This window comes from Ascaphus truei, chromosome 13 (genome assembly GCF_040206685.1).
Source record: "Ascaphus truei isolate aAscTru1 chromosome 13, aAscTru1.hap1, whole genome shotgun sequence".
In the NCBI taxonomy this organism is placed as follows: Eukaryota; Metazoa; Chordata; class Amphibia; order Anura; family Ascaphidae; genus Ascaphus; species Ascaphus truei.
In genome coordinates, this window is record NC_134495.1 from 11,059,272 (window position 1) to 11,084,367 (window position 25,096).

General features: G+C 49.9%; 3 protein-coding genes and 1 pseudogene across 4 annotated transcripts; all 4 read right to left on the reverse strand.

Moving 5' to 3' along the window:
• Positions 1 to 164: 164 nt before the first annotated feature.
• Positions 165 to 6,477, reverse strand: LOC142464853 (glutathione S-transferase theta-1-like). 2 transcript variants are annotated; one of them, XM_075568479.1, is made up of 6 exons: positions 6,321 to 6,477; positions 2,623 to 2,710; positions 2,352 to 2,502; positions 921 to 1,097; positions 430 to 632; positions 165 to 396 (listed from the first exon to the last, which is right to left on the reverse strand). In XM_075568479.1, the coding sequence occupies exons 1-5, from the start codon at positions 6,433 to 6,435 to the stop codon at positions 438 to 440; spliced, it is 726 nt and encodes a 241-aa protein (XP_075424594.1). In that variant the 5' UTR covers positions 6,436 to 6,477; the 3' UTR covers positions 165 to 396; positions 430 to 437. The 2 variants fall into 2 exon arrangements, with proteins under 2 accessions (XP_075424594.1, XP_075424593.1); XM_075568478.1 differs by having other exon boundaries at positions 165 to 632.
• A 3,578-nt stretch (positions 6,478 to 10,055) lies between these two features.
• Positions 10,056 to 13,533, reverse strand: LOC142464854 (glutathione S-transferase theta-1-like). The gene is made up of 5 exons (XM_075568480.1): positions 13,405 to 13,533; positions 12,047 to 12,134; positions 11,520 to 11,670; positions 10,829 to 11,005; positions 10,056 to 10,526 (listed from the first exon to the last, which is right to left on the reverse strand). The coding sequence occupies exons 1-5, from the start codon at positions 13,517 to 13,519 to the stop codon at positions 10,332 to 10,334; spliced, it is 726 nt and encodes a 241-aa protein (XP_075424595.1). The 5' UTR covers positions 13,520 to 13,533; the 3' UTR covers positions 10,056 to 10,331.
• Positions 13,534 to 15,574: 2,041 nt separating this feature from the next.
• Positions 15,575 to 18,923, reverse strand: LOC142464855 (glutathione S-transferase theta-1-like; annotated as a pseudogene).
• A 1,174-nt stretch (positions 18,924 to 20,097) lies between these two features.
• Positions 20,098 to 24,723, reverse strand: LOC142464856 (glutathione S-transferase theta-1-like). The gene is made up of 5 exons (XM_075568482.1): positions 24,565 to 24,723; positions 22,944 to 23,031; positions 22,674 to 22,824; positions 21,816 to 21,992; positions 20,098 to 21,407 (listed from the first exon to the last, which is right to left on the reverse strand). The coding sequence occupies exons 1-5, from the start codon at positions 24,677 to 24,679 to the stop codon at positions 21,210 to 21,212; spliced, it is 729 nt and encodes a 242-aa protein (XP_075424597.1). The 5' UTR covers positions 24,680 to 24,723; the 3' UTR covers positions 20,098 to 21,209.
• Positions 24,724 to 25,096: the final 373 nt, after the last annotated feature.

A 25,096-nucleotide genomic window follows, 5' to 3' on the forward strand; every position in this document is an offset into this window, starting at 1 on the left:
TGTTCATTGTATCTTGTCATAAGTTACCGTGACAGTGACCCTCACTGATGAGGGGAAAAGTATGTAACTATATGATTTGCTGTGTTGGAAGTAGCATGGGGGGGGGGGGGGGAATAGGGATCAGTCTTGTTTTTTACCTCCTTCAACACAGACTCAAAAACAGATTTATAAACATTTTTAATTTATTTAAGGGAGACACTGTACAACAGGACCAGAGACCTGAGGGGGATCAGATGCTTGGGATAGAAGATCACACAAGCAGATGCAGTGTTAGAGAATGCATATTACAGGAGCCTTCAGCTGCAGGACAGGGATAAATATGTTGAAGATGTCCAGCTGAGGTTTGCAGCAGCTGATAACATTGGGAGTTGGAGGACATAGGCTTCTCCTGGTTGCAGATTCAGGGGGCAATGTCCCTGCTCAGGGGGGAGCCCTCACTATAACATGAGCAGTCCGGCTGTCATACGCTCCTTTATCTCCGGTGACAGGGTGTCAACCTGCTTCTCCTTGACAGAGAGTATGGCCTCGTGGGCCTCCTGAAACAGCTCCGCACCCAGTGCCTCCTCCACCCGCTGCTTCCAGGCTTCCAGCTTCGGTCTGCCCTCATAGAACTTCACTCCGCATGCCAACGGCTGCAAACGAACAAAGAGCAGGTGAACGAGGGGAGAGGTGTATGGTCCACACTTCTATTTATCATCAACATTAATGCACATTTAAATGTGTCTATATAAATGAACACTAACTAGTATGTGCCTTGATGTATATGTTGCTATAATCTACACACTTAACACGGTCGATGTCTCCTTCAGAAGCGGCAGCATAGCCTACACCACATATGCAGCATGGAGACTTCCCCAGAGGTGGCTTTGGCATGTACAGATCCCTTATAAAGAGACAAGTCTATCCTCCTGCCGGGTCACCTGCATAAGCTCCACGATGGCCACCAGGTCTGCCAGAGAGATCTCGTCCCCAGCCAGGAAGGGTTTGTCCTGCAGGAACTTCTCCTCCAGCTGGGTCAGAGTGCTGTTAAACTCGGCCAGGATCGGCTGCAGTCTTTCTGGGGAAGCTTCGTGGCCCAGGAGAGCCGGGGTCATGAACTGTAAGAGGAGAGACCAGAATATTACATACAACACGGCACACCAACACTGAACAGGGTAATGATCCTGCCTTTGGAGTGGGTGATCCCCATTTGAAACCAAGGGCACTGTAAACCTTCCTGCACACATTGTATTCTACAAGGAAGGAATATGAATAAGCTTTAACCTTCTGTGCTGGAGAAGCCGGGGGGGGGGGGGGGGGGGGTCGTTACCAGACACATTCTTCTCTATTGGCTTAAATATTTAAAATTAAAAAGTATTTATACACCTGCCACAAAAGGCAGAGCATGGCATGTACCACCCGGAGAGGTAAGCTGTACCGGGTAGGAGGGTCACACCATTTCCAGACAGACATTCTGTACAAGGTGAGACATTGGCAAAGTTTATTTGGAAGATTTACATGTTAAAACTAATGAACATTTGCCACCCTGACCTTACCTGCAAAAGCCCGCCCCCCCCCCCCCCCCCCTGTGTATAATACAATGCAACACTATACACTGCCACTCATTCACAGAATAGATGCCCAGCAGACCGCTCGCTGCCAGGTCTGCTTAGCCAGTCTGCGGTTGGTAAAGAGTAAGTCTTTATGACAGCGTACTGCTTGGAGCATGAGTAGGATTACAGGTCAGTACACATAGCTGCATGTAAAGCAGACATGCATTCTCCCGCAGAGGAACGTTCTGTGTGTAGTGTGAGGTTAGTTCTCCTGCAGCGGAGTGTTCTATACGGGCTGCGGGGTGTTAGCCGGAAGCTTATCAGTCTGGGGGAGCAGCGCTGCACTCTGGATTGGAGTGAGCTCACTCAGCAACGCACAATGGGACGGAAACCAGAGCGAGCACAGACTGAGGCAACAAAACCAACCACTCTGCTCCATACAGAATTTACAGGCTCCATGGATCCCTGGTCTGAAGAGCTTACATTCCATTTGTGGTGCTGGAAAATGGTGACACAAGGCATGGCCCGTCCTTTACACAGTGCTGTGCTGCATTAGTACACATGGGCAGCTGCCTTAACTGTGGTGGATGTCCAGGTTGTTATTCTCACATTGTCCAATTTTACCTCGTTTTATTATCCAAGTTACCCCTACAAAACATGTGTGGGACACCCCTGCTCAGTTACCCACAGGCAGCACCAGATTTAACCGCGACTCCTGAACATCACACGATTATCTTGTGCAGGTCAGTCGGCCAAAGGGCCCGCTGGCTGGAGTCACATGTGTCCCATGTGCTTAAAATGGATTTATCAAGTCCTTACCTTCACCCAGAAGACCTTGAAGCCCTGTGGCCGGGTGTTGGTGTGCTGCCAGGAGAGGTATTCATCCACACGGGCACGTTTCTGTAGGTCGGATGGGTACCAGTGATCTGGGGTGTTATATTTACGTGCTAGATAAAGAAGAATCGCGATGCTGGGGGAGAAACCAAAGATGTATTAGGAGCAGTCAACCTCAACCCGCCCCTGAAAACAGGAGTAGAGGGACCTAGAACACTTAGTAATGCCCTCCCTTGGGGATAACTCCCTCCTTCACCTCTCAGCCAGGGTAAAGTCTCCATCTTTCAGCGCCGGCACCTTGCGTAGAGGATTCACCTTCGCAAAATCTTCGCTGAGCTGTTCCCCTGCAGAGAGAAACCCCATAGAGATATTATAGAGAGGGGACCCCTTACAGGAACTCGGAGACCCCCACCCACCCCAACAATGACCTCCCAGACATGAAGTCCAGGAGTCCATGGAACAGGCGGGATGGTGCATTTAAAGGGGCAATCCCTCCTTGGACCAATTCCAGCTAACCGTTTAAGGGGTCTTATCTGGACGATAACTTTTTACCCAAATATGACACCTACAAGTATGGTTAATGTATTTGTTGAAGTGAGACTTGGGAGGGGGTTGATTCCCAATGGCTGCTCCCTTGTGTCATCAGCAAGGGCTTGTACAGCCAGAGAGTCCCATGTCTTTATAGTGTCTGATAAGGACAGAGTGGGATAAGGGCAAAGTTTGATTTCCTTTCGCTACTCCTTGTGTGATTTCACTGATCTGCAAGTGCTTGAACAGCCAGAATCCTCCCTACCCCTTATCTTTGAGTCTGATAAGAGGAAAGATCACACTTCATTTAAAGGCCCCCCAAGAAATTCAGCTGACCAATTATGCGGGACTGCACCTTTAACTGTGTAATGTCAACATGTGAGCTAGTGGGGATCAGGGGGAAAGGTAAAACAAACATCTCTAGCACAGACCCATAAAGGAGCCCTGTCATGAGATATTAAGTCTTTTAATCAATCTTGTGCTTCAGGGGTTAATGTAGCTACCATTTGATTGTAAAATACAAATATTGGGTTTATAACCGAGACATTTCTGGGGTATGTGCCAATATTCAAAAAAGGCTTAATTTGGGGGGGGGGGGGGGGGGGCACGTTCATTACTTTCTAAATGATAGCCAGATACTATTCTGTCAGTCTCAAAGAAAACTAAATGTTCCTGAATGATTACTGTTGCACTCCAGAGAAGTGGCAAGTTACAACTTAGTTTGGGGGGGGGGGGGAAGACTATTAAAAATGAGAATATCAAGTGATGTTATCTACAGTTACATAAGTAGGAGGTTTGGGGAAAAAAAAAAAAAAAAACACACAAAAACACCCAGTGTCCATCAAGTTCAACCTATGCTACATTTACACAGATACTTTATCACATATCTACACTTGCATATTGATCCAGATGAATGTAAACAAAAAACCCCAGTGACATCATTGGATAATCTCATAAAGGGAAAAATAAATTCATTACTGACTCCCAAGAATTGGCAATTGAAATTAATCCCTGGATCAACATCCTTCCCATGTTTACTTATTTGGTATAGCCCTGTATACCTTTCTAAAAAAGATGTCCAATCTGTTTTTTTAAACAAATCTATTGTATCTGCCATCAGTCTCCATGGGTAATGAATCTCACATTTTAACTGCCCTTACTGTAAATGACCCTTTCCTTTGTTGCTGGTGAAATCTCCTTTCCTCCAACCTTAAGGGATGACCCCGAGTCCTTTGTACTGTCCTTGGGATAAAAAGTTTATTTATAAAAAATGTTTTACCAGGAAGTAATACATTGAGAGTTACCTCTTGTTTTCAAGTATATCCTGGGCACAGAGTTATAACAATACATGGTTACATTAAAAGAACAGGGTTATACAGTGAATTCACAGACATTTCATGGACAGAGTTGGAAAATTGGGTACAGGGGATAAAGGGCTTGTGAGTTTCAGATTGAAATATAGATCAGCTTTAACATCCGTTCGTTTGAAAGCTCCTTGTACTGACCTCAAATGTATTTGTATATAGTTACCATATCATAAATTAATCTAATTTAGCTAGCCTCCCTCATAACTTAGATTGTCCATCCCCTTTATGAATTTGGTGGCTCTTCTCTGCACTCTCATAGGTTTACACTTTGCTCACTGAATCTACGTTACGATACTTAGCTACAATGTGGCGTCCGAGAGTAATCACAGGAGACTCTTCGCACAGCAGCCCGAGTCCACGAACACCACGTGATGTCACTAACCCTACGCATTTCTCTTCTGGCGAAACTTCGTCAGGGATCTCCCTTCACTCCTTTTAAAATCGCATCTATTTCGTCATAGAAAGCGATCTGTACATAGGCATTGAAGTCATGGGATATGACCAGCCAATGAGATGATCGGGAGTCGTATATTGTACAACTACACTGATTGTTTCCAATCCTTGCTGGGCCCCGATAGAGAGATAGATATCTATATCTATACACACACACACACACACACACAATAACCCTGCAATTCTTCACAGATCACATGAATTCATATTACATTTCTGTTAATCTATGGACATTGTTTTTAAATATGATAATTGTATTGCAATAAACAATTAAAAACTGCATTAGTGTTATGACATTATTGTAGATTCTTAGAGATGGCAAGATGTGGCACGTGTGAGTCACATACTATGATTTCCACGGCAGCCATTTAACATAGCCACGTGTTATTTTTATATTTGCATTTTTATACTCAATCTAATTCACATATTTTTCACTTTTAAAATTAGCCTTGGAGGGCACCATTAAATGCACTCTCTTTTGGATGATTGACCAGCATCGTGTTAATCATTTATATGGTTTCTGGGGGGGGGGGTCCCCCTGAACTGCAGCTTTAATATCAGGAATATAAAATGACAGTAAAAGCTGGTATCCATTAGTAAGGGGAGGTACATGGGTATAATACACCCTACAAACCTGGGGGAACCAGTCTGACAAGAAAAAGTTTTCCCAACAAGGAGTGGAGGACACGGGACTCGCATCAATACAATCTGTCCTGGGCTGAACCTCCACTTCAAAGGCTAGGCACATCACAGATTAGAAAGCAAAACCACGGGGATGAGCTGCCGTGAAGGAGCTGGATTCATTAGATTAGGGAACAGATCACTGGGCAGATCCGAGTTTCGTGAAGGTAACGTCCAGATTAAATATGTTACAGACTCCCCTCATATAGGCTTCTGCCTGTCACCATCTTCCCCCCCCCCCCCACCCCCAAGTCTTCTCATGCAGTTCTTTCCTTGACTAATTAAAGGGACAGCACAGGAGGAAAAGGGGTGCAATGTTATTTATTCTGGGGAGTGAATGTTAATCCGGCAGCTCAGGGAATATTCTGTTTATGGGGATTATGCAGAGTATATATTATTATTTCCCATTAGATGACATTCAGCACAGAAGACACCCCACAGTGGGACAGGTGAAGATAGGACATGCTCTCACGGACAGGGGCCACAAGGGTTAATCATTTAGCAACATGTCCTGAGTGGGGGAGGTGCAGACATGTATTTGGGACCTGTAGGGGCCACACGCCTTAGCTGTGACTGCGGGGCCATCTTTAAAGGTCCCCTGAAGTCTGGGGATGGAAAGAGACTCACAGGACATGTCCCAGGTCAGCAGCAGGAGGCAGAACATACAGCAAGCCCAGCACAGCACCCCCCCCCCCCCCCCAAGCACAGCACCCCTCCCAGCACAGAGCCTGAGGGAGAATTACTGTAACTTAAAAAACTCCCCCAAACATCCCTATTACCTCTGCCCCAATAATGCGGTACTTCTTGCCCCATCACTGAGACCCCCATGGGGCAGATAGTACGGGGGGGTGTGGATAGAAAGCCCCCGGTCTCCCACTATAAGGGTGGTGGTGGGGGGGGGGGGGGGGAAGAGCCCCGGTCTCACCTTTGGAGAGCAGAACCTCCCGGTGCTGGAACGGGATCTGATTGACCTTTGCGAAGATGTACACGGAGCGGCAGGGCTGGGACATGAGGTCCAGGAAGAGTACGAGGTCAGACATGGTGAGAAGGAATGCGGGAGCGCAGGGAGAGGGCGGCTTTTATACTGCACTGACCCCGCCCACACTGCCACAAGCCCGCCCATACTACTATAACCCCGCCCACACTACGACAACCCCGCCCATACTACCACTACCCCGCCCACACTACCACAATCCAGTCCACACTGTCATATCCCCGCCCACACTGTCATAACCCCGCCCACTGTCATAACCCCGCCCACACTACTATAACCCCGTCAACATTAACATATCCCCGCCCATAGTAGTAGCTCCGCCCATTTCCCGTCATAGATGCTTCACACACCCGGATAGCCCCGCCCATGTGGGTAACTCCGCCCCTTCTCATGTACCCAGACACAGCCACGCCCACCAGATGATGCTGGCTCCGCGCCCCGCGGTGCAGGTCTAGCTGGATGAGCCATTATAAAACAGCCTCTGCCCCCCTTTATAACGCGATTCCCTCAGCCCCTCCTCATTACACTGAGGGCTGGGGGGGTCACCATGTCCCCTGCGGGCACTGTCACAGTATGTCACCCTCTGTGCTGTCCTAATACAGGAATATAAATATATACTGAGCCTCCGGCTGGGCAGAGGAGGAGGAGCCCAGGTTTGTTCTAGAGAAGTAACATTTATACCTGTACAAAAGGTATTATTATATATTTATATGTCAGCAACATACAGTGTAGCGCAGTACAACGCAGACCTGCCAATTCCCACTGATTTTCTGTCAGTGTAACTGATTTTTACCTCCAAATATCCCACAGACTTCAGTGGCCAAAAAATCATTGCAGAAATACGAAATCTCCCTGATTTCGGTCCCACAGTTTGTAAAACAATAATAACATACACAGAAATCAGGGCCGTCCCGTCCATTAGGCGAACCTTGGCGGTCGCAAATGTCCTAAGGGCCCATTAATAATTATAATAATTTCTTCCTGTATTTTGTTCGGGGTGGGGGGGGCGCGCAAAATGAAAGTTTCGCCTAGGGTGCATGAAACCCTTGCGCTGGCCCTGCATACACTGGTACAGTAAGGAGAGCAGGGACGCAGACTTCTGGAGAGCCAGGGGAGCGGTGCCTGGACCGGTGGCTGCAGGGGGGCTGGTCAGCCGGCGCTGGAAGTTTGACTTCTGCATCCGGCTGCTGGGCCTCTGATTGCTGCAGGGCCCCAGCCCTCCCCAGCTGCTGCACCACGCTCGGCCGGAAGGTGCCCACCTTCCGCATGCGCGACCAGCGTGCTACCGGAGGCCTTCCAGCCCGAGGTTTATTTTTTGTGTTGGTATTTTTGGGGGTGTATGTATTGTGGGCCAGGGGGAGGCAAGGGGTGTCTCCCTGGGTAGAACCCCAGAATGAACGGTACCCCGAGGACTAAGATAACCCCACGTGGCATTATTTCCCTCCATGTGCGCTGGGCCGCAGGGAGGACATCGGCTGGGGCAGGGTGAAGAGGAAATCCCAGGTGCTAACTTGGGTGGTCTGCTCCTTTCCTTCCCCGCCATGCGCTATTCCCCCTCCACAGGCTGAGCGGACCAGGGGGAGACTGAGCACGGCAGCGGGGAGAGTCCAGAGTACCTACTTGGATGAAGAAGTGTCCGGGAAGCGCAATATGTGAAAGAAATACAAGTCGTGATAGTGCAATATTGTTGAAAATAAGATCTGGATGTAATATCTTGGCTCAATAGTTAATACTCACAAACGTGAGAGAGTATAAGGCACATAAAGGTATCTTTTAGGATGCTGCTCACTCGGTGGACAGAAGATGCAGAACTCAATGTTCCCCCAGATATGTGGACTCCCAAGGGCCTTAATAAAAGATACAACTGGACATAGTGCAGACCGTCTGTACAATTTATAATTGATAAGTGAAAAAGGGAGTTACACTCACATGGTATCAGTTAAAAACAAGCATTTAGATCTCTCTGGATCTCGCTGGCCAGATGGATGGTGTCTCCTCTTCCCCTCTCTCGTGGCGTGCGTTCCAGCGGTGCGTTCCACTCAACCGGAAGTGATGTCATCCGCTACGTCCACTTGCTGGGGTTTCGGCCGGCGCTGGAGAAAAACGTCACTACGCGTTTCACCACATAGGTTTCATCAGGAGACTCCTGATGAAACCTATGTGGTGAAACGCGTAGAGTGACGTTTTTCTCCAGCGCCGGCCGAAACCCCAGCAAGTGGACGTAGCGGATGACATCACTTCCGGTTGAGTGGAACGCACCGCTGGAACGCACGCCACGAGAGAGGGGAAGAGGAGACACCATCCATCTGGCCAGCGAGATCCAGAGAGATCTAAATGCTTGTTTTTAACTGATACCATGTGAGTGTAACTCCCTTTTTCACTTATCAATTATAAATTGTACAGACGGTCTGCACTATGTCCAGTTGTATCTTTTATTAAGGCCCTTGGGAGTCCACATATCTGGGGGAACATTGAGTTCTGCATCTTCTGTCCACCGAGTGAGCAGCATCCTAAAAGATACCTTTATGTGCCTTATACTCTCTCACGTTTGTGAGTATTAACTATTGAGCCAAGATATTACATCCAGATCTTATTTTCAACAATATTGCACTATCACAACTTGTATTTCTTTTCACATATTGCGCTTCCCGGACACTTCTTCATACTCCATATCACGAGGATTGACCGAGCAACCTCCACCGGGTCACAGCTGCATCTTACCATTGATTTGTATAAGTATCACTGTTTATATATATATATATATATATATATATACTTTTTTGCATATATTCTGCACCAGTATTACTGTGTATTAACTGATAATTTAGAGCACCACATTTTGATAAGTTTCCTTTTATATACCTACTTGGATGGCCTTGCTGCCGCGTGCCCCTCCACCACCTTTCCATGAGCAGACCGGAGCTGGAGGGAGGCGTGGACGCCGGAGGCTACTTACGGTGTCGTGAGGGACATTCCCCCTCTTCTGGGAAGCCCCGTCCGTCACAAATACTCTTTTCTTTAAAAGAGCTACTGGAGAACATAAAAATCAATAAATAAGAGACAGCTGTTATTTTCAAAGTCCTCTCACATTGTCTAACCCCCCCCCCCCTGCACTAACCCTAATGTTACCTACAGTAACCCCAATGAGAACAGGCAGCAGGGCAGAGCTTCGTAGGAAACCTTGCTGCCTATAGTTACATAAGCTGAAACTTGCAGGGAAAATATCCAGATTGCGATACCAATTCCTTACGGGGAAACTTACTGAGCGAGTTTGTGAGGAGTAAGTGTCCAGAACTCAACTTCTGCAAAACTGCGCAAAGATGTCATCCATCTCTCTGCTCTCCCGGAGACACACACGCTCTGTGTAGGTGGTGCTTGGTAAAGTTAATGAATGTCAAAATACCAGCACAGCATTAAACAAGAAGTGATTATTTAGTCCAACATGTACACATCTCAACATTTTGGTACCAGAGGGTCCACTTGGGGAAACTAAACATCAGGATGTCTACATGCCATACCAAAAAAAACCAAGCTATAGAATGTTAGACCTTTAATACTCTGTATCACAGGCTCTTCTGTCTCCATGGATAGAGAGAACGAGAGGGAACCCCTGATATACCACTGAAGTATTTGTGCATCAGAACAATTAGAGACTCACTCCAAGAATGATGATTATGTATTTATTCCTTACATTCAGAACCACAAGCATAACAAAAATATACATGAAATGACATTACACAAAACATCACCCGATGTGCTGCAGATCACATAAGCAGACGCAGCATCAGAATGCATATCACAGGAGCCTTCAGCTGCAGGACAGGGATAAATAGTTGCAGCCGCTGCCAACATTGGGAGATGGGGGAACGCTGGATTTCTCCTGGTTGCAGATCAGGGGGTTATTATTAGGGGTGCGATGTCCCTGCTCAGGGGGAGCCCTCACTATATCATGAGCAGCCTGGCTGTCATACGCTCCTTTATCTCCGGGGACAGGGGCTCAGTCTGCCTCTCCTTGGCAGAGAGTATGGCCTCATGGGCCTCCTGAAACAGCTCCGCACCCAGTGCCTCCTCCACCCGCTGCTTCCAGGCTCCCAGCTTCGGTCTGTCCTCATAGAACTTCACTCCGCATGCCAACGGCTGCAAAGGAACAGAGAGCAGGTAACCCAGAGCACGGCTTATAGAAAGGTGCAGCACCCTCCACACATCTAGTCTCCCTGATTATTTAACAGGTCAGAAAGGGAGAGGATATTACCCAGCTGCCCCCAACAGAGTGTGTGCAAATGTGATATTAGATGGATATGTATCTCCACATTAAGGCACCTTTAGAGCGGTCTATGTAAATTAACACCAAACAGCATGGAGACGTCCCCAGAGGTGGCTTTGGCATGACATGTACAGATCCTTTATAAGGAGACAAGTCTATCCTCCTGCTGGGTCACCTGCATAAGCTCCACGATGGCCACCAGGTCTGCCAGAGAGATCTCGTCCCCAGCCAGGAAGGGTTTGTCCTGCAGGAACTTCTCCTCCAGCTGGGTCAGAGTGCTGTTAAACTCGGCCAGGATCGGCTGCAGTCTTTCTGGGGAAGCTTCGTGGCCCAGGAGAGCCGGGGTCATGAACTGTAAGAGGAGAGACCAGGGCATTACATATAACCCAGCACACCAACACTGAACTGCCTTTGGAGTGGGCTATCTTCATTTGAAACCTAATGCAACCTAGGGCACAAAAGTAGTGAGTGAGCGATTAGTTCTCCCACTGCGGGATGTCCTATACATGCTGGAGAATGTTCTATACAATCCCTGGTCTGAAGAGCTTACATTCCATTTGTGGTGCTGGAAAATGGTGACGCAAGGCATGGCCCCTCCTTTACACCGTCACTGCTGTGCTGCATTAGTACACATGGGCAGCTGCCTTAACGTGTGTGGGATGCTCAGGTTGTTATTCTCACTGTCCCACATCCTCCCCATGTCACCTAATTTTATTTACAAAGTTACCCCCACAAACTTGTGGGACACCCCTGCTCAGTTACCCACAGACTCCTGAATATTATCACACGATTATGTTGTGCAGGTCAGTCGGTCGAAGGGCCCCTTTGCTGGAGTCGCACATACAATTAATTTATCAAGTCCTCACCTTGACCCAGAAGACCTTGGAGCCCTGGGGCCGGGTGTTGCTGTGCTGCCAGGAGAGGTATTCATCCACACGGGCACGTTTCTGTAGGTCGGATGGGTACCAGTGATCTGGGGTGTTATATTTACGTGCTAGATAAAGAAGAATTGCGATGCTAGGGGAGAAACCAAAGCTGTATTAGGAGCAGTCAACCTCAACCCGCCCCTGAAACAGAAGTAGATGGACCTAGAACAGGGGTGCAGGAGATTTTAGGGGGGCGCAGCAGCTACAGAGATCCTGCGCTCTCCAACCCGCCAAGGTATTTAAATTAAATGCAGGGGGGGGCGGCGTACGAGGCCTCTGCAGCTTCTCACTGGTCTTCGGCAACACATCACCATGGTAACCGAGGTCACGTGAGCCCTCCGTTATATTATGCCGGAGCTGAGCAGAAGGGGGGCGCGAGTCAGGAGGTGAACAGGGTCAAAACTTTGAACACCCATGCACAAGAACACTTAGTAATGCCCTCCATTGGGGATAACTCCCTCCCTCACCTCTCAGCCAGGGTAAAGTCTCCATCTTTGAGCGCCGGCACCTTGAGTAGAGGATTCACCTTTGCAAACTCTTCCCCGAGGTGTTCCCCTGCAGAGATAAAGACCCCATATAGGAACTCAGAGACCCCCATTCACCCAGTGGTGGGATGCAGACATTTTAGCAACCTGTTCTCTCACCTTACTGCCCTTTCATAGTGAATAATCAGCTCTTCCCCTTATCTTCAGATCCCCTCCAATAACCCTTAGCATCCTCAGATCTCCCCAGTCCCTCCATGCCTACCTGGCTGGACACCGGCAGGGGGAGGTGGTATGCAGCGGTAGCAGGCCCCATAGAAGAAGCTCTTGAGGCAGAGCACAAGGTGAGGAGTGCTCTAATTACAGACACCAGAATTTCCGGGTCAGACAGCTAGGTGGCGCCCCTCCCCTGCAGTCCTGCTCTGAGACAAGCGATTCTATTACCGACTAACGCACCGGTTCGGCGAACTTGAGAAATTCCAGCCACAGGTTCACACGAACCTGGCGAATCCCACCACTGCATCCACCCCAACAATGACCTCCCAGACATTAAGTCCAGGAGTCAGGAACAGGCTTAAAGTCAGACAGGTGGAAGGGAGCCTTTAAAGGGGCAATCTCTGGTAGGACCAAAGTGAACCCATTCCAGCGACACAGTAAAGGGGTCTTATCTGGGTGACACTTTACCCAAATATGACACCTTCAAGTATGTTTAATGTATTTGTTAAAGTGAAAAAAAAGTATTCATGCTTTCTACTGCAGTTCTTAATTGACAAATTAAAGGGACAGCACAGGAGGAAAAGGGATGCAATGTTTATTCTGGGAATGAATGTTAAATCCGTCTATTTATGGGGATTATGCAGAGTATATATTATTATTATTATATCCCATTAAATGACATTCAGCACAGAAGACACCCCACAGTGGGACAGGTGAAAATAGGACATGCTGTCACGGACAGGGGCCACAAGGGTTAATCATTTAACATGCACTGAAGGGGGGGAGGTGCAGCCATATATTGGGACCTTTAGGGGCCCCACGCCTTAGGCTGTGACTGCGGGGCCATATTTAAAAGGTTGAAGTCTGGGGATGGAAAGAGACTCACAGGACCTGTCCCAGGTCAGCAGCAGGAGGCAGAACATACAGCAACCCCAGCACAGAACGCCCCCCAGCGCCCCCGGGAGTTACCCTCCATGTGTCAGTCTGAGGGAGAGTTACTGTAACTTAAATATATCCCCCAAACACCCCTATTACCTCTAACCCAATAACGGGGGACTCTTTGCCCCATCACTGAGACCCCCCCCCCAGGGGGCAGATACCACGGGAGGGGAGAGCTCCGGTCTCACCTTTAGAGAGCTGAACCTCCCGGTGGTGGAACGGGATGTGATTGACCTTTGCGAAGATGTACACGGAGCGGCAGGGCTGGGACATGAGGTCCAGGAAGAGCGCGAGGTCAGACATGGTGAGAAGGAATGCGGGAGCGCAGGGAGAGGGCGGCTTTTATACCGCACTGACCCCGCCCACATTACCACGACCCCGCCCACATTACCACGACCCCGCCCACATTACCACGACCCCGCCCATACTACCATAACCCCGCCACACTAACATAACCCCGCCCACACTAACATAACCCCCGCCCACACTACCATAACCCCGCCCACAATACCATAACCCAGCCCACAAAACCATAATCCCGCCCACACCCTATTCCAGGCGCCTCCTCTCACCCTGCTAGCCCCGCCTCGCCACTCACGCTAACCCTGGCTCCGCCCCTTATCCCGACCAGGTGTTTTGTACACAAACATAGCCACGCCCACCAGATGGTGCTGGCTCCGCCCCTCCCGGTGCAGGTCTAGCTGGGTGAGCCATTATAAAACCGCCTCTGCCCCCCTTTATAACGCGATTCCCTCAGCCCCTCCTCATTACAGTGAGGACTGGAGGGGTCATCATGTCCCCTGCGGGCACTGTCACAGTATGTCACCCTCTGTGCTGTCCTAATACAGGAATATAAATATATACTGAGCCTCCGGCTGGGCAGAGGAGGAGCCCAGGTTTGTTCTAGAGAAGTAACATTTATACCTGTACAAAAGGTATTATTATATATTTATATGGCAGCAACATACAGTGCAGCGCAGTACAATGCAGACCTGTCAACTCCCACTGATTTTCTGTCAGTGTCACTGATTTTTACCTCCAAATGTCCCACAGCCTTCAGTGGCCAGGAATATAAATATATACTGAGCCTTAATAATAATAATAATAATTTATTCCTCTTATTTTTTAAAATAATTTTTCTTTTTTTTTTGGGCCGGTAATTTGGCGCCCTATTATTCTTATTTTGCGTTGTGCTGTGGTCGCAGACCCGATAGCTACGCAACTTAATTTTTTTTTGGGGGGGGGGGCGCAAATTTTAATTTTCACCTAGGGCGCATGAAACCCTTGCGCCGGTCCTGCATACACTGGTACAGTAAGGAGAGCAGGGACGCCGACTTCTGGAGAGCCAGGGGAGCGGTCCGTGGACCTGTGGCTGCAGGGGGGCTGGTTAGCCGGCGCTGGAAGTCTCACTTCTACGTCCGGCTGCTGGGCCTCTGATTGGTGCCGGGCCCCAGCTCTCCGCAGCTGCTGCACCGCGCTCGCACTGGGCCCTCCTTCCGCGTGCGGGACTGGCATGCTACCAGAGGCCTTCCAACCACAAGGTTAATTTTTGTGTGGTTATTGTTGGGGGGCTATGTATTGTGGGCCTGGGGGAGGCAGGGGGTGGAGCGGTACCCCCTGAGGACAAAGACATCCCCACATGGCATTATTTCCCTCTATGTGCTGGGTGTCGCAATGGCCGTCCCCTGCCTCCCGCTCCTGGAGTAGGAGGGTGGCAGGAGAGCAGGGCGGACATCAGCTGGGGCAGGGTGAAGAGGAAATCCCAGGGGCCAACTTGGGTGGTCCGCTCCATTCCTCCCCCCCCCCCCCCCCATGCGCTTTTCCCCCTTCTCTCCGTAGGCTGAGCGGAACAGGGGGAGACTGAGCACGGCAGTGGGGACAGAGAGTCCAGAGTGCCTCCTTGGTTGGCCTTGCCGCCGCATGCTCCTCCCCCACCTTTCCGTGAGCAGACCGGAGCTGGGGGGGAGGCGTGGACGCCAGAGGCTACTTACGGTGCCGAGGGACATTCCCCCTCCTCTGGGAAGCCCCGTCCGCCACAACTACTTTTTTTTTTTAAAGAACTACTGGAGAAGTAAAGTTAATGAATGTCAAAATACCAGCACAGCACTAAACAAGAAGTGATTATTTAGTACAACATGTACACATTTCAACATTTTGGTACCGGAGGGTCCACTTGGGGAACTAAACGTCAGGATGTCTACATGCCATACCAAAAAAACCAAGCTATGGCATGTTAGACCTTTAATACCATGTATCACAGGCTCTTCTGGTCTCCATGGAAAGAGAGAACGAGGGGCAACCCCTGATATACCACTGAAGTATTTGTGCATAGGAAAAATCAGAGACTCACTCCAAGAATGATTATTATGTATTTAATTCCTTACATTCAGAATCACAAGCATAGCAAAAATATACATGAAATGACATTACACAATACATCACCCGACCTTTGTTAAAAGTGCCAGGGAATAGGACATTGCTTTTAAAGTCTTTGCACTTTTTCCACCAACAGATTTATAAATGTATTTTTATTCTAGGGAGACCCAGTACAGCAGAATCTGAGGGGGGGGGGGGGATCAGATGCTTGGGATAGAAGCTGCTCCCCCATGTGCTGCAGATCACACAAGCAGACGCAGCGTCAGAATGCATATTACAGGAGCCTTCAGCTGCAGGACAGGGATAAATAGTTGCAGCTGATGCCAACATTGGGAGTTGGGGAATGCTGGATTTCTCCTGGTTGCAGATCAGGGGGTTATTATTAGGGGTGCGATGTCCCTGCTCAGGGGGAGCCCTCACTATAACATGAGCAGTCTGGCTGTCATACGCTCCTTTATCTCAGCCTGCCTCTCCTTGGCAGTGAGTATGGCCTCATGGGCCTCCTGAATCTGTTCCGCGCCCAGCGCCTCCTCCACCCACTGCTTCCAGGTTCGGTCTGCCCTCATAGAACTTCACTCCGCATGCCAAAGGCTGCAAAGGAAGAAAGAGTAAGTAACCCAGATATTACCCAGCTGCCCCCAACAGTGCGTGTGTGCAAATGTGATTTGATGGATGTGCATTTCTCAACATTAAGGCACCTTTAGAGCGGTCTATGTAAATTAACACCAAACAGCATGGAGACGTCCCCAGAGGTGGCTTTGGCATGACATGTACAGATCCTTTATAAAGAGACAAGTCTATCCTCCTGCCGGGTCACCTGCATAAGCTCCACGATGGCCACCAGGTCTGCCAGAGAGATCTCGTCCCCAGCCAGGAAGGGTTTGTCCTGCAGGAACTTCTCCTCCAGCTGGGTCAGAGTGCTGTTAAACTCGGCCAGGATCGGCTGCAGTCTTTCTGGGGAAGCTTCATGGCCCAGGGTCATGAACTGTAAGAGGAGAGACCAGGGCATTACATATAACCCGGCACATCAAAGAACTGCCTTTGGAGTGGGCGATACCCATTTGACACCTAATGCTACCCCAGGGCACAAAAGTAGTGAGTGAGAGATTAGTTCTCCCACTGGAGAATGTTCTATACGATCCCTGGTCTTAAGAGCTTACATTCCATTTGTGGTGCTGGAAAATGGTGACGCAAGGCATGGCCCCTCCTTTACACCGTCACTGCTGTGCTGCATTAGTACACATGGGCAGCTGCCTTAACGTGTGTGGGATGCTCAGGTTGTTATTCTCACTTTGTCCCATTTCACCTTGTTTTATTCTCCATGTTACCCCTACAAAATTTGTGTGGGACACCCCTGCTCAGTTACCCACAGACAGCGAGGCAGCAGCAGATTTAACCTTGTGACTCCTGAACATCACACGATTATCTTGTGCAGGTCAGTCGGCCGAAGGGCCCCCTGGCTGGAGTCACGTGTCCCACGTGCTTACAATTAATTTATCAAATCCTCACCTTGACCCAGAAGACCTTGGAGCAATGGGGCCGGGTGTTGCTGTGCTGCCAGGAGAGGTATTCATCCACACGGGCACATTTCTGTAGGTCGGATGGGTACCAGTGATCTGGGGTGTTATATTTACGTGCTAGATAAAGAAGAATCGCGATGCTGGGGGAGAAACCAAAGATGTATTAGGAGCAGTCAACCTCAACCAACCCCTGAAACAGTAGATGGACCTAGAACACTTAGTAATGCCCTCCCTTGGGGATAACTCCCTTCTTCACCTCTCAGCCAGGGTAAAGTCTCCATCTTTCAGCGCCGGCACCTAGCGTAGAGGATTCACCTTCGCAAAATCTTCCGAGGTGTTCCCCTGCGGAGAGAAAAACTCAGCAAAGAGACAGGGGTGAGGAGCCATCCATCCTCCCCAACAATGACCTCACAGACATTAAGTCCAGTTCATGGAACAGGCTGGAAATCAGATAGGTGGGAGGGTGCTTTTAAAGCGGCAGTCTCTGGTCGTACATCTGTATAGTACACACTACAAACCTGGGGGACCCAACAGAATATGCCCCAATACAGCTCACAAGTTGTAACAAGGAGTGGAGGACATGTGCCTCAGATAAATACAATTTGAGCCAGACTGAACCTCCGACTTCCCACTTCAAAGGCTAGGCACATCACGAGTAGAAAGTAAAGCCACAGGGATGAGCTGGTGTGAAGGAGTTGGATTCATTAGGGAACAGATCACTAGACAGATCCGAGTCTCTTGAAGGTAACATCCATATTAAATATGTTACAGGCTCCCCTCCTTAGGCTGAATGAATAAAGTCTTGTAACGGTCACACCCCCAAAATATTTCCATGCTTTCTAGCGCAGCACAGGAGGAAAAGGGGTGCAATGTTATTTATTCTGGGGAGTGAATGTTAATCCGGCAGCTCATTAAATATTCTACTGATGGGGATTATGCAGAGTATATATTATTATTATATCCCATTAGATGACATTCAGCACAGAAGACACTCCACAGTGGGACAGGTGAAGATATGACATGCTGTCACGGACAGGGGCCACAAGGGTTAATCATTTAGCAACATGTCCTGAAGGGGGAGGGAGGGAGGGGGAGGTGCAGCCATATATTGGGACATGAAGGGGCCACACGCCTTAGCTGTGACTGCGGGGCCATATTTAAAGGTTCCCTGAAGTCTGGGGATGGAAAGTCTCACAGGACCTGTCCCAGGTCAGCAGCAGGAGGCAGAACATACAGCAAGCCCAGCACAGTACCCCCTCCCAACACAGTACCCCCCCCAGCACACAGCCTCCTCCCCCCCAGCACAGCACCCACTCCCAGCACACAGCCTCCCCCCCCCCAGCACCCCCTCCAAGCACAGAGCCTGCCCCCCCCAGCACAGCACCCCCTCCCAGCACAGCACCCCCACCAGCACACAGCACCCCCGGGGAGTTACCCTCCATGTGTCAGTCTGAGGGAGAATGACTGTAACTTAAAGAACTCCGCAAAACACCCCTATTACCTCCACCCCAATAATGGGAAACTCCTTGCTCCCTCACTGAGACCCCCAGGGGGGCAGATAGCACAGGGGGAGAGCCCCGGTCACACTATAAGGGGGGAGCCCCGGTCTCACCTTTGGAGAGCAGAACCTCCCGGTGCTGGAACGGGATCTGATTGACCTTTGCGAAGATGTACACGGAGCGGCAGGGCTGGGACAGGAGGTCCAGGAAGAGCGCGAGGTCAGACATGGTGAGAAGGAATGCGGGAGCGCAGGGAGAGGGCGGCTTTTATACCGCACTGACCCCGCCCACACTGCCATAACCCCGCCCATACTGCCACAACCCCGCCTACACTACCACAACCCCGCCCATACTACCACAACCCCGCCTACAGTAACATAACCCCGCCCACACTGCCACAACCCCGCCCACACTGCCACAACCCCGCCCACACTGCCACAACCCCGCCTACAGTAACATAACACCGCCCACACTGCCACAACCCCGCCCACATTACCACAACCCCGCCCATACTACCAGAACCCCGTCTACACTAACATAACCCCGCCCATACTACCACAACCCCGCCTACACTAACATAACCCCGACCACACTAACATAACCCCGCCTAAACTGCCATAACCCCGCCCACATTACTATAACCGAGCCCACTGCCATAACCCCGCCCACACTACCATAACCCCGCCCATACTGCCATAACCCCGCCCATACTGCCATAACCCCGCCCACACTCCACAACCCCGCCCATACTGCCGTAACCCCGCCCATACTGCCGTAACCCCGCCCATACTACCATAACTCCGCCCATACCCCAATGCAGGTGCCTCTGCACACCCTGCTAGCCCCGCCCCTCACGCTAACCCTGGATCCGCCCCTTATCCCTCCTAGGTATCTTGTACCCAAACGCCCACCAGATGGTGCTGGCTCCGCCCCCCGCGGTGCAGGTCTAGCTGGGTGTGCAATTATAAAACAACCTCTGCCACCCTTTATAACCCTCATTACACTGAGGGATGGGGGTCATCATGTCCCCTGCAGGCACTATCACAGTATGTCACCCTCTGTGCTGGGCAGGAGGAGCCCAGGTTTGTTCTAGAGAAGTAACATTTATACCTGTACAAAGGTATTATTATATATTTATAAGGCAGCAACATACAGTGCAGCGCAGTACAACGCAGACCTGCCAACTCCAACTGATTTTCTGTCAGTGTCACTGATTTTTAGCACCAAATGTCCCACAGACTTCAGTGGACAAAAAAAAAATTATTGCAGAAACAAAATCTCACAGATTTCGGTCCCAGAGTTTGTAAAACAATAATAACATACACAGAAATCAGGGCCGTCCCGTCCATTAGGCCAGGGGCGCGCAAACTTTCTGTGCTGCGCCCCCTCCTGCCTGCCAGCCCCTATGCTCGCAACCCCCCCCCCTTACCCAATATCCAGCGTCAAATGACGCGCGGTCATGGGACGTAATTTGCCGCACGTTACCATGGCAACGCGCACGTCACATGACCCCGTGGAAAGGTAGGTGAAGTCCGTGTCGCCCCAAAATAATCTTGCGCCCCCTTGCATTAGGCGAACCTAGGCGGTCACCGAGGGCGCAAAGGTCCTATGGGCGTATTAATAATAATTATTAATCTTTCTTTTAAAATTATTTTTCTTTTTTTTGTTCGGTATTTAAGCTACCTATTATTTTTATTTTGCGGCACGCTGTGGTGCGGTCGCACCCCCTGCAGCTACGCCACTGTTTATTTTATGGGGGGCAGGGGGTGTCTCCCATCACTGTATAACACAGCCAAACACATAGTGAGCCTAACAGGACATTCCCATTCACTGGGGTTCCTTTCCCTGATCATACAATGCTAAACTGTGATGTAACTAACCCCTGCTGTGATTACAGCTCCTTTTGCAAGAGGGCGACAATCCCCTGCAGGTCCATAACCTTGAACAGAGCGGCACATCACTGGTTTATATAGTTAACAAAACCGTGCACTAACGAATGCTACCTACAGTAACCCTAATGAGAATAGGCAGCAGGGCAGAGCTTCCTAGGAAACCTTGCTGCCTAGAATTACTGTACATAACCTGAAATTTGCAGTGAACGTATCCAGATTGTGACACTAAGCGAGTTTGTGAGCAGTAAGTGTCTAGAACTCATAATTTCTGCAAAGATGTCTTCCATCTCTCTGCTTCACCTAGAGCCAGGCATAGGGAGGTGGTGCCAGAGAACAGGTCTCAGACATCCTGCTGGAAGACACACTAGGTTGAATGACTCAGTGGCGAGTGTAGGTGGTGCTTGGTAAAGGTAATGCATGAAAGCCAAAATACCAGCACAGCTCTCCTTATTCGTTCAGTCGAGAGCACAGCACTAGGCGCTAAACAATAAGTGATTATTTAGTGCAACATTTAGACACATCCCAACATGTCGGTGCCAGAAATCGGTCCACTTGAGGACCGGAACATCAGGATATGTCTACATGCCATACAAAAAAAACCCACTATAGCATGTTAGACCTTTAATACTATGTATCACAGGCTCTTCTGTCTCCATGGATAGAGATGATGGAGGGGGAACCCCTGATACCACTGAAGGTGGAGCCCTCATTTCATCATAATCAGTCTGGCTGCCATACGCTCCTTTATCTCCGGGGACAGGGGCTCATGCTGCCTCTCCTTGGCAGTGAGTATGCCTTCATGGGCCTCCAGAAACAGCTCCACACCCAGCGCCTCCTCCACCCGCTGCTTCCAGGCTTCCAGCTTCGGTCTGTTCTCATAGAACTTCACTCCACATGCCAACGGCTGCAATGGAACAGAGCAGATAACCCAGAGCACGGTTATAGAAAGGTGCAGCACCCTCCTACACATCTAGTCTCCCTGATTAGCAGGTCAGAATATTACACAGCTGCCTTCAATACCTTGCTCCTCTTCACAAAGTGTGTAATCTAATATGTAATATTAGATGGATATGTATTTCTCAACAGTAAGGTACCTTAAGAGTGGTCTATGTAATTTAACACTACATAAACAGAGATATCTTGCATATTTCTACTCTTAACATTGGAGATTCTGCTCATTCAGCAGCAGTATGGCCTACACCACATCTGCAGCATGGAGACTACCCCAGGAGGTGGCTGCATCTGAAGTGGCTTTGGCATGACATGTACAGATCCTTTATAAAGAGACAAGTCTATCCTCCTGCCTGGTCACCTGCATAAGCTCCACGATGGCCACCAGGTCTGCCAGAGAGATCTCGTCCCCAGCCAGGAAGGGTTTGTCCTGCAGCAACTTCTCCTCCAGCTGGGTCAGAGTGCTGTTAAACTCGGCCAGGATCGGCTGCAGTTTTTCTGGGGCAGCTTCGTGGCCCAGGAGAGCCGGGGTCATGAACTGTAAGAGGAGAGACCAGGGCATTACATATAACCCCACACACCAACACTGAACTGCCTTTAGAGTGGGCGATCCACATTTGAAACCCAATAAAACCTAGGGCACAAAAGTAGTGAGTGAGGGAGTATTTCTTCCACAGTGGAACGTTCTATGCGTGCTGTGGGATGTTAGCCGGCAGCTCATCGGCCTGGGGGAGCAGCGCTACACATTTGGGATTAGAGTGAGCTCCCTCAGCAATGCAGACGGAAACCAGAGTGAGCACAGACTGAGGCAACAGAATCAACCACAGTGCTCTATACAGCATTTACAGGCTCCATGGTCTGAAGAGCTTACATTCCATTTGTGGTGCTGGAAAATAGTGACGCAAGGCATGGCCCCTCCTTTAGACAGTCAGTGCTGTGCTGCATTAGTACACATGGGCAGCTGCCTTAGCATCTCTGGCCAAGGTTGTTCTCACTGTCCCACTTCCTCCCCATGTCATCTCATTTTATTATTCAAGTAACCCTACACACCTGTGGGACACCCCTGCTCAGTTACCCACACAGCTCGGCATCATCAGATTTAACCTTGTGACTCCTGAATATTATCACATGATTATCTTGTGCAGGTCAGTCTACCGAAGGGCCCCCTGGCTGGAGTCACGTGTCCCACGTGCTTACAATGGATTTATCAAGTCCTCACCTTGACCCAGAAGACCTTGGAGCAATGAGGCCGGGTGTTGGTGTGTTGCCAGGAGAGGTATTCATCCACACGGGCACGTTTCTGTAGGTCGGATGGGTACCAGTGATCTGGGGTGTTATATTTACGTGCTAGATAAAGAAGAATCGCGATGCTGGGGGAGAAACCAAAGATGTATTATGCGCAGTCAACCTCAACCCATCCCTGAAACAGGAGTAGATGGACCTAGAACACTTAGTAATGCCCTCCCTTGGGGATAACTCCCTCCTTCACCTCTCAGCCAGGGTAAAATCACCATCTTTCAGCGCCGGCACCTTGTGTAGAGGATTCACCTTTGCAAACTCTTTGCTGAGCTGTTCCCCTGCAGAGAAAAAGACCCCATAGAGATGTTATACAGGAACTCAAAGACCCCCATCCCCAACCTCCCAGATGGTTCCATGGACTCCTGGACTGGACAAGTGGGAGTGTGCCTTTAAAGGGATAATCTCTGGTAGGACCAAAGTAACCAATTCCAGCGACACAGTCAAGGGGTCTTATCCGGGTGATACTTTACCCAAATATGACACCTACAAGTATGTTTAATGTATTTGTTAAAGTGAGACTTGGGAGGGGTTTGATTTCCTATGGCTGCTCCCTTGTGAGATCAGCAAGCGCTTGTACAGCCAAGAGTCCCAAATCTTTATAGTGTCTGATAAGGGCAGTGGTGTGATAAGGGGGAAAGAAAACACTTCCCCATTCGGAGGTCCCCAAGAAATTCAACTGACCCACTACCTGGGACTGCACCTGGAACACTGCATGATTGCAACATGTGAGCTCAGGGGATCAGGGGAAAGGGATAACGCACAGATCTCTGGCACAGACAAACACACGCAGGGGTTAGCACCACAGAGCACAGACACTGCATGCAACTCACAAGTCGTGTGTCACAAGCCGTGTGTGGTTAAAACATTGCTAGAAAATCAGATGGAGCGACCCAATCCCCAAACACTCCGCCCAGGCCTCCATGGGGCCCAAGGCGGCGGCACCCATCCGGTGGAAGTAGCCACGGGCGGATTGGAATTACCTGCTGGGCAATTCCTTGAATTGGGGTGAGGAATGGTCCTACCAGTCCAAGGAGCTGTCCCGATTAAATATGTTACAGACTCCCCTCCTACAGCCTGAATGAATAAAGTCTTGTGTCACCGTCATAATGCCCCCCCCGTCACCATCATAATGCCCCCCCCCCCGTCACCATCATAATGGCCCCCCGCCCCCAAAGTCTTTTCATGCTTTCTACTGCAGTTCTTTCCTTGACTAATTAAAGGGACAGCACAGGAGGAAAAGGGGTGCAATGTTATTTATTCTGGGGAGTGAATGTTAATCCAGCAGCTCAGGGAATATTCTGTTTATGGGGATTATGCAGGGTATATATTATTATTAGATCCCATTCAGCACAGAAGACATCCCACAGTGGGACAGGTGAAGATTGGCCCCGTATGTGACAGCATGTCCTATCGTTTAGCAACATGCCCCGAAGGGGTGAGGTGCAGCCATATATTGGGACCTGAAGGGGCCACACGCCTTAGCTGTGACTGAGAGGCCATCTTTAAAGGTCCACTGAAGTCTGGGGATGGAAAGAGACTCACAGGACATTAACCAGGTCAGCAGCAGGAGGCAGCACATACAGCACCCCCAGCACAGAACACCCCCCAGCGCCCCCGGGAGTTACCCTCCATGTGTCAGTCTGAGGGAGAGTTACTGTAACTTAAAGAACACCATTAAACACCCATTACCCCACATGGGGAGGGGGGGGGGGGGAGAAAGAGATGACTCCTTGCTCCATCACTTAGGTCTCACACTATAAGGGGAGGGAGGTAGACCCGTCTCACTATAGGAGGGAGGGGGGCGTTTTCACCTTTGGAGAGCTGAACCTCCCGGTGCTGGAACGGGATGTGATTGACCTTTGCGAAGATGTACACGGAGCGGCAGGGCTGGGACAGGAGGTCCAGAAAGAGCGCGAGGTCAGACATGGTGAGAAGGAATGCGGGAGCGCTGGGAGAGGGCGGCTTTTATACCGCACTGACCCCGCCCACACTGCCATAACCCCGCCCATACAACCACGACCCCGCCCACACTACCACGACCCCGCCCACGTAACCATAACCCCGCCCACGTAACCATAACCCCGCCCACACTACCACGACCCGCCCACACAATATAACCCCGCCCACACAACCATAACCCCGCCCACACTACCATAACCCCGCCCACACTACCATAATCCCGCCCGCACTACCATAACCCTGCTCATTCTACCAGAACCCCGCCCGCCCACACACACATAACCCCGCCTACATTACCATAACCCCGCCCATACCCTATTTCAGGCACCTCCTCGCACCCTGCTAGCCCCGCCCCACATGCTAACCCTGGCTCCGCCCCTTACC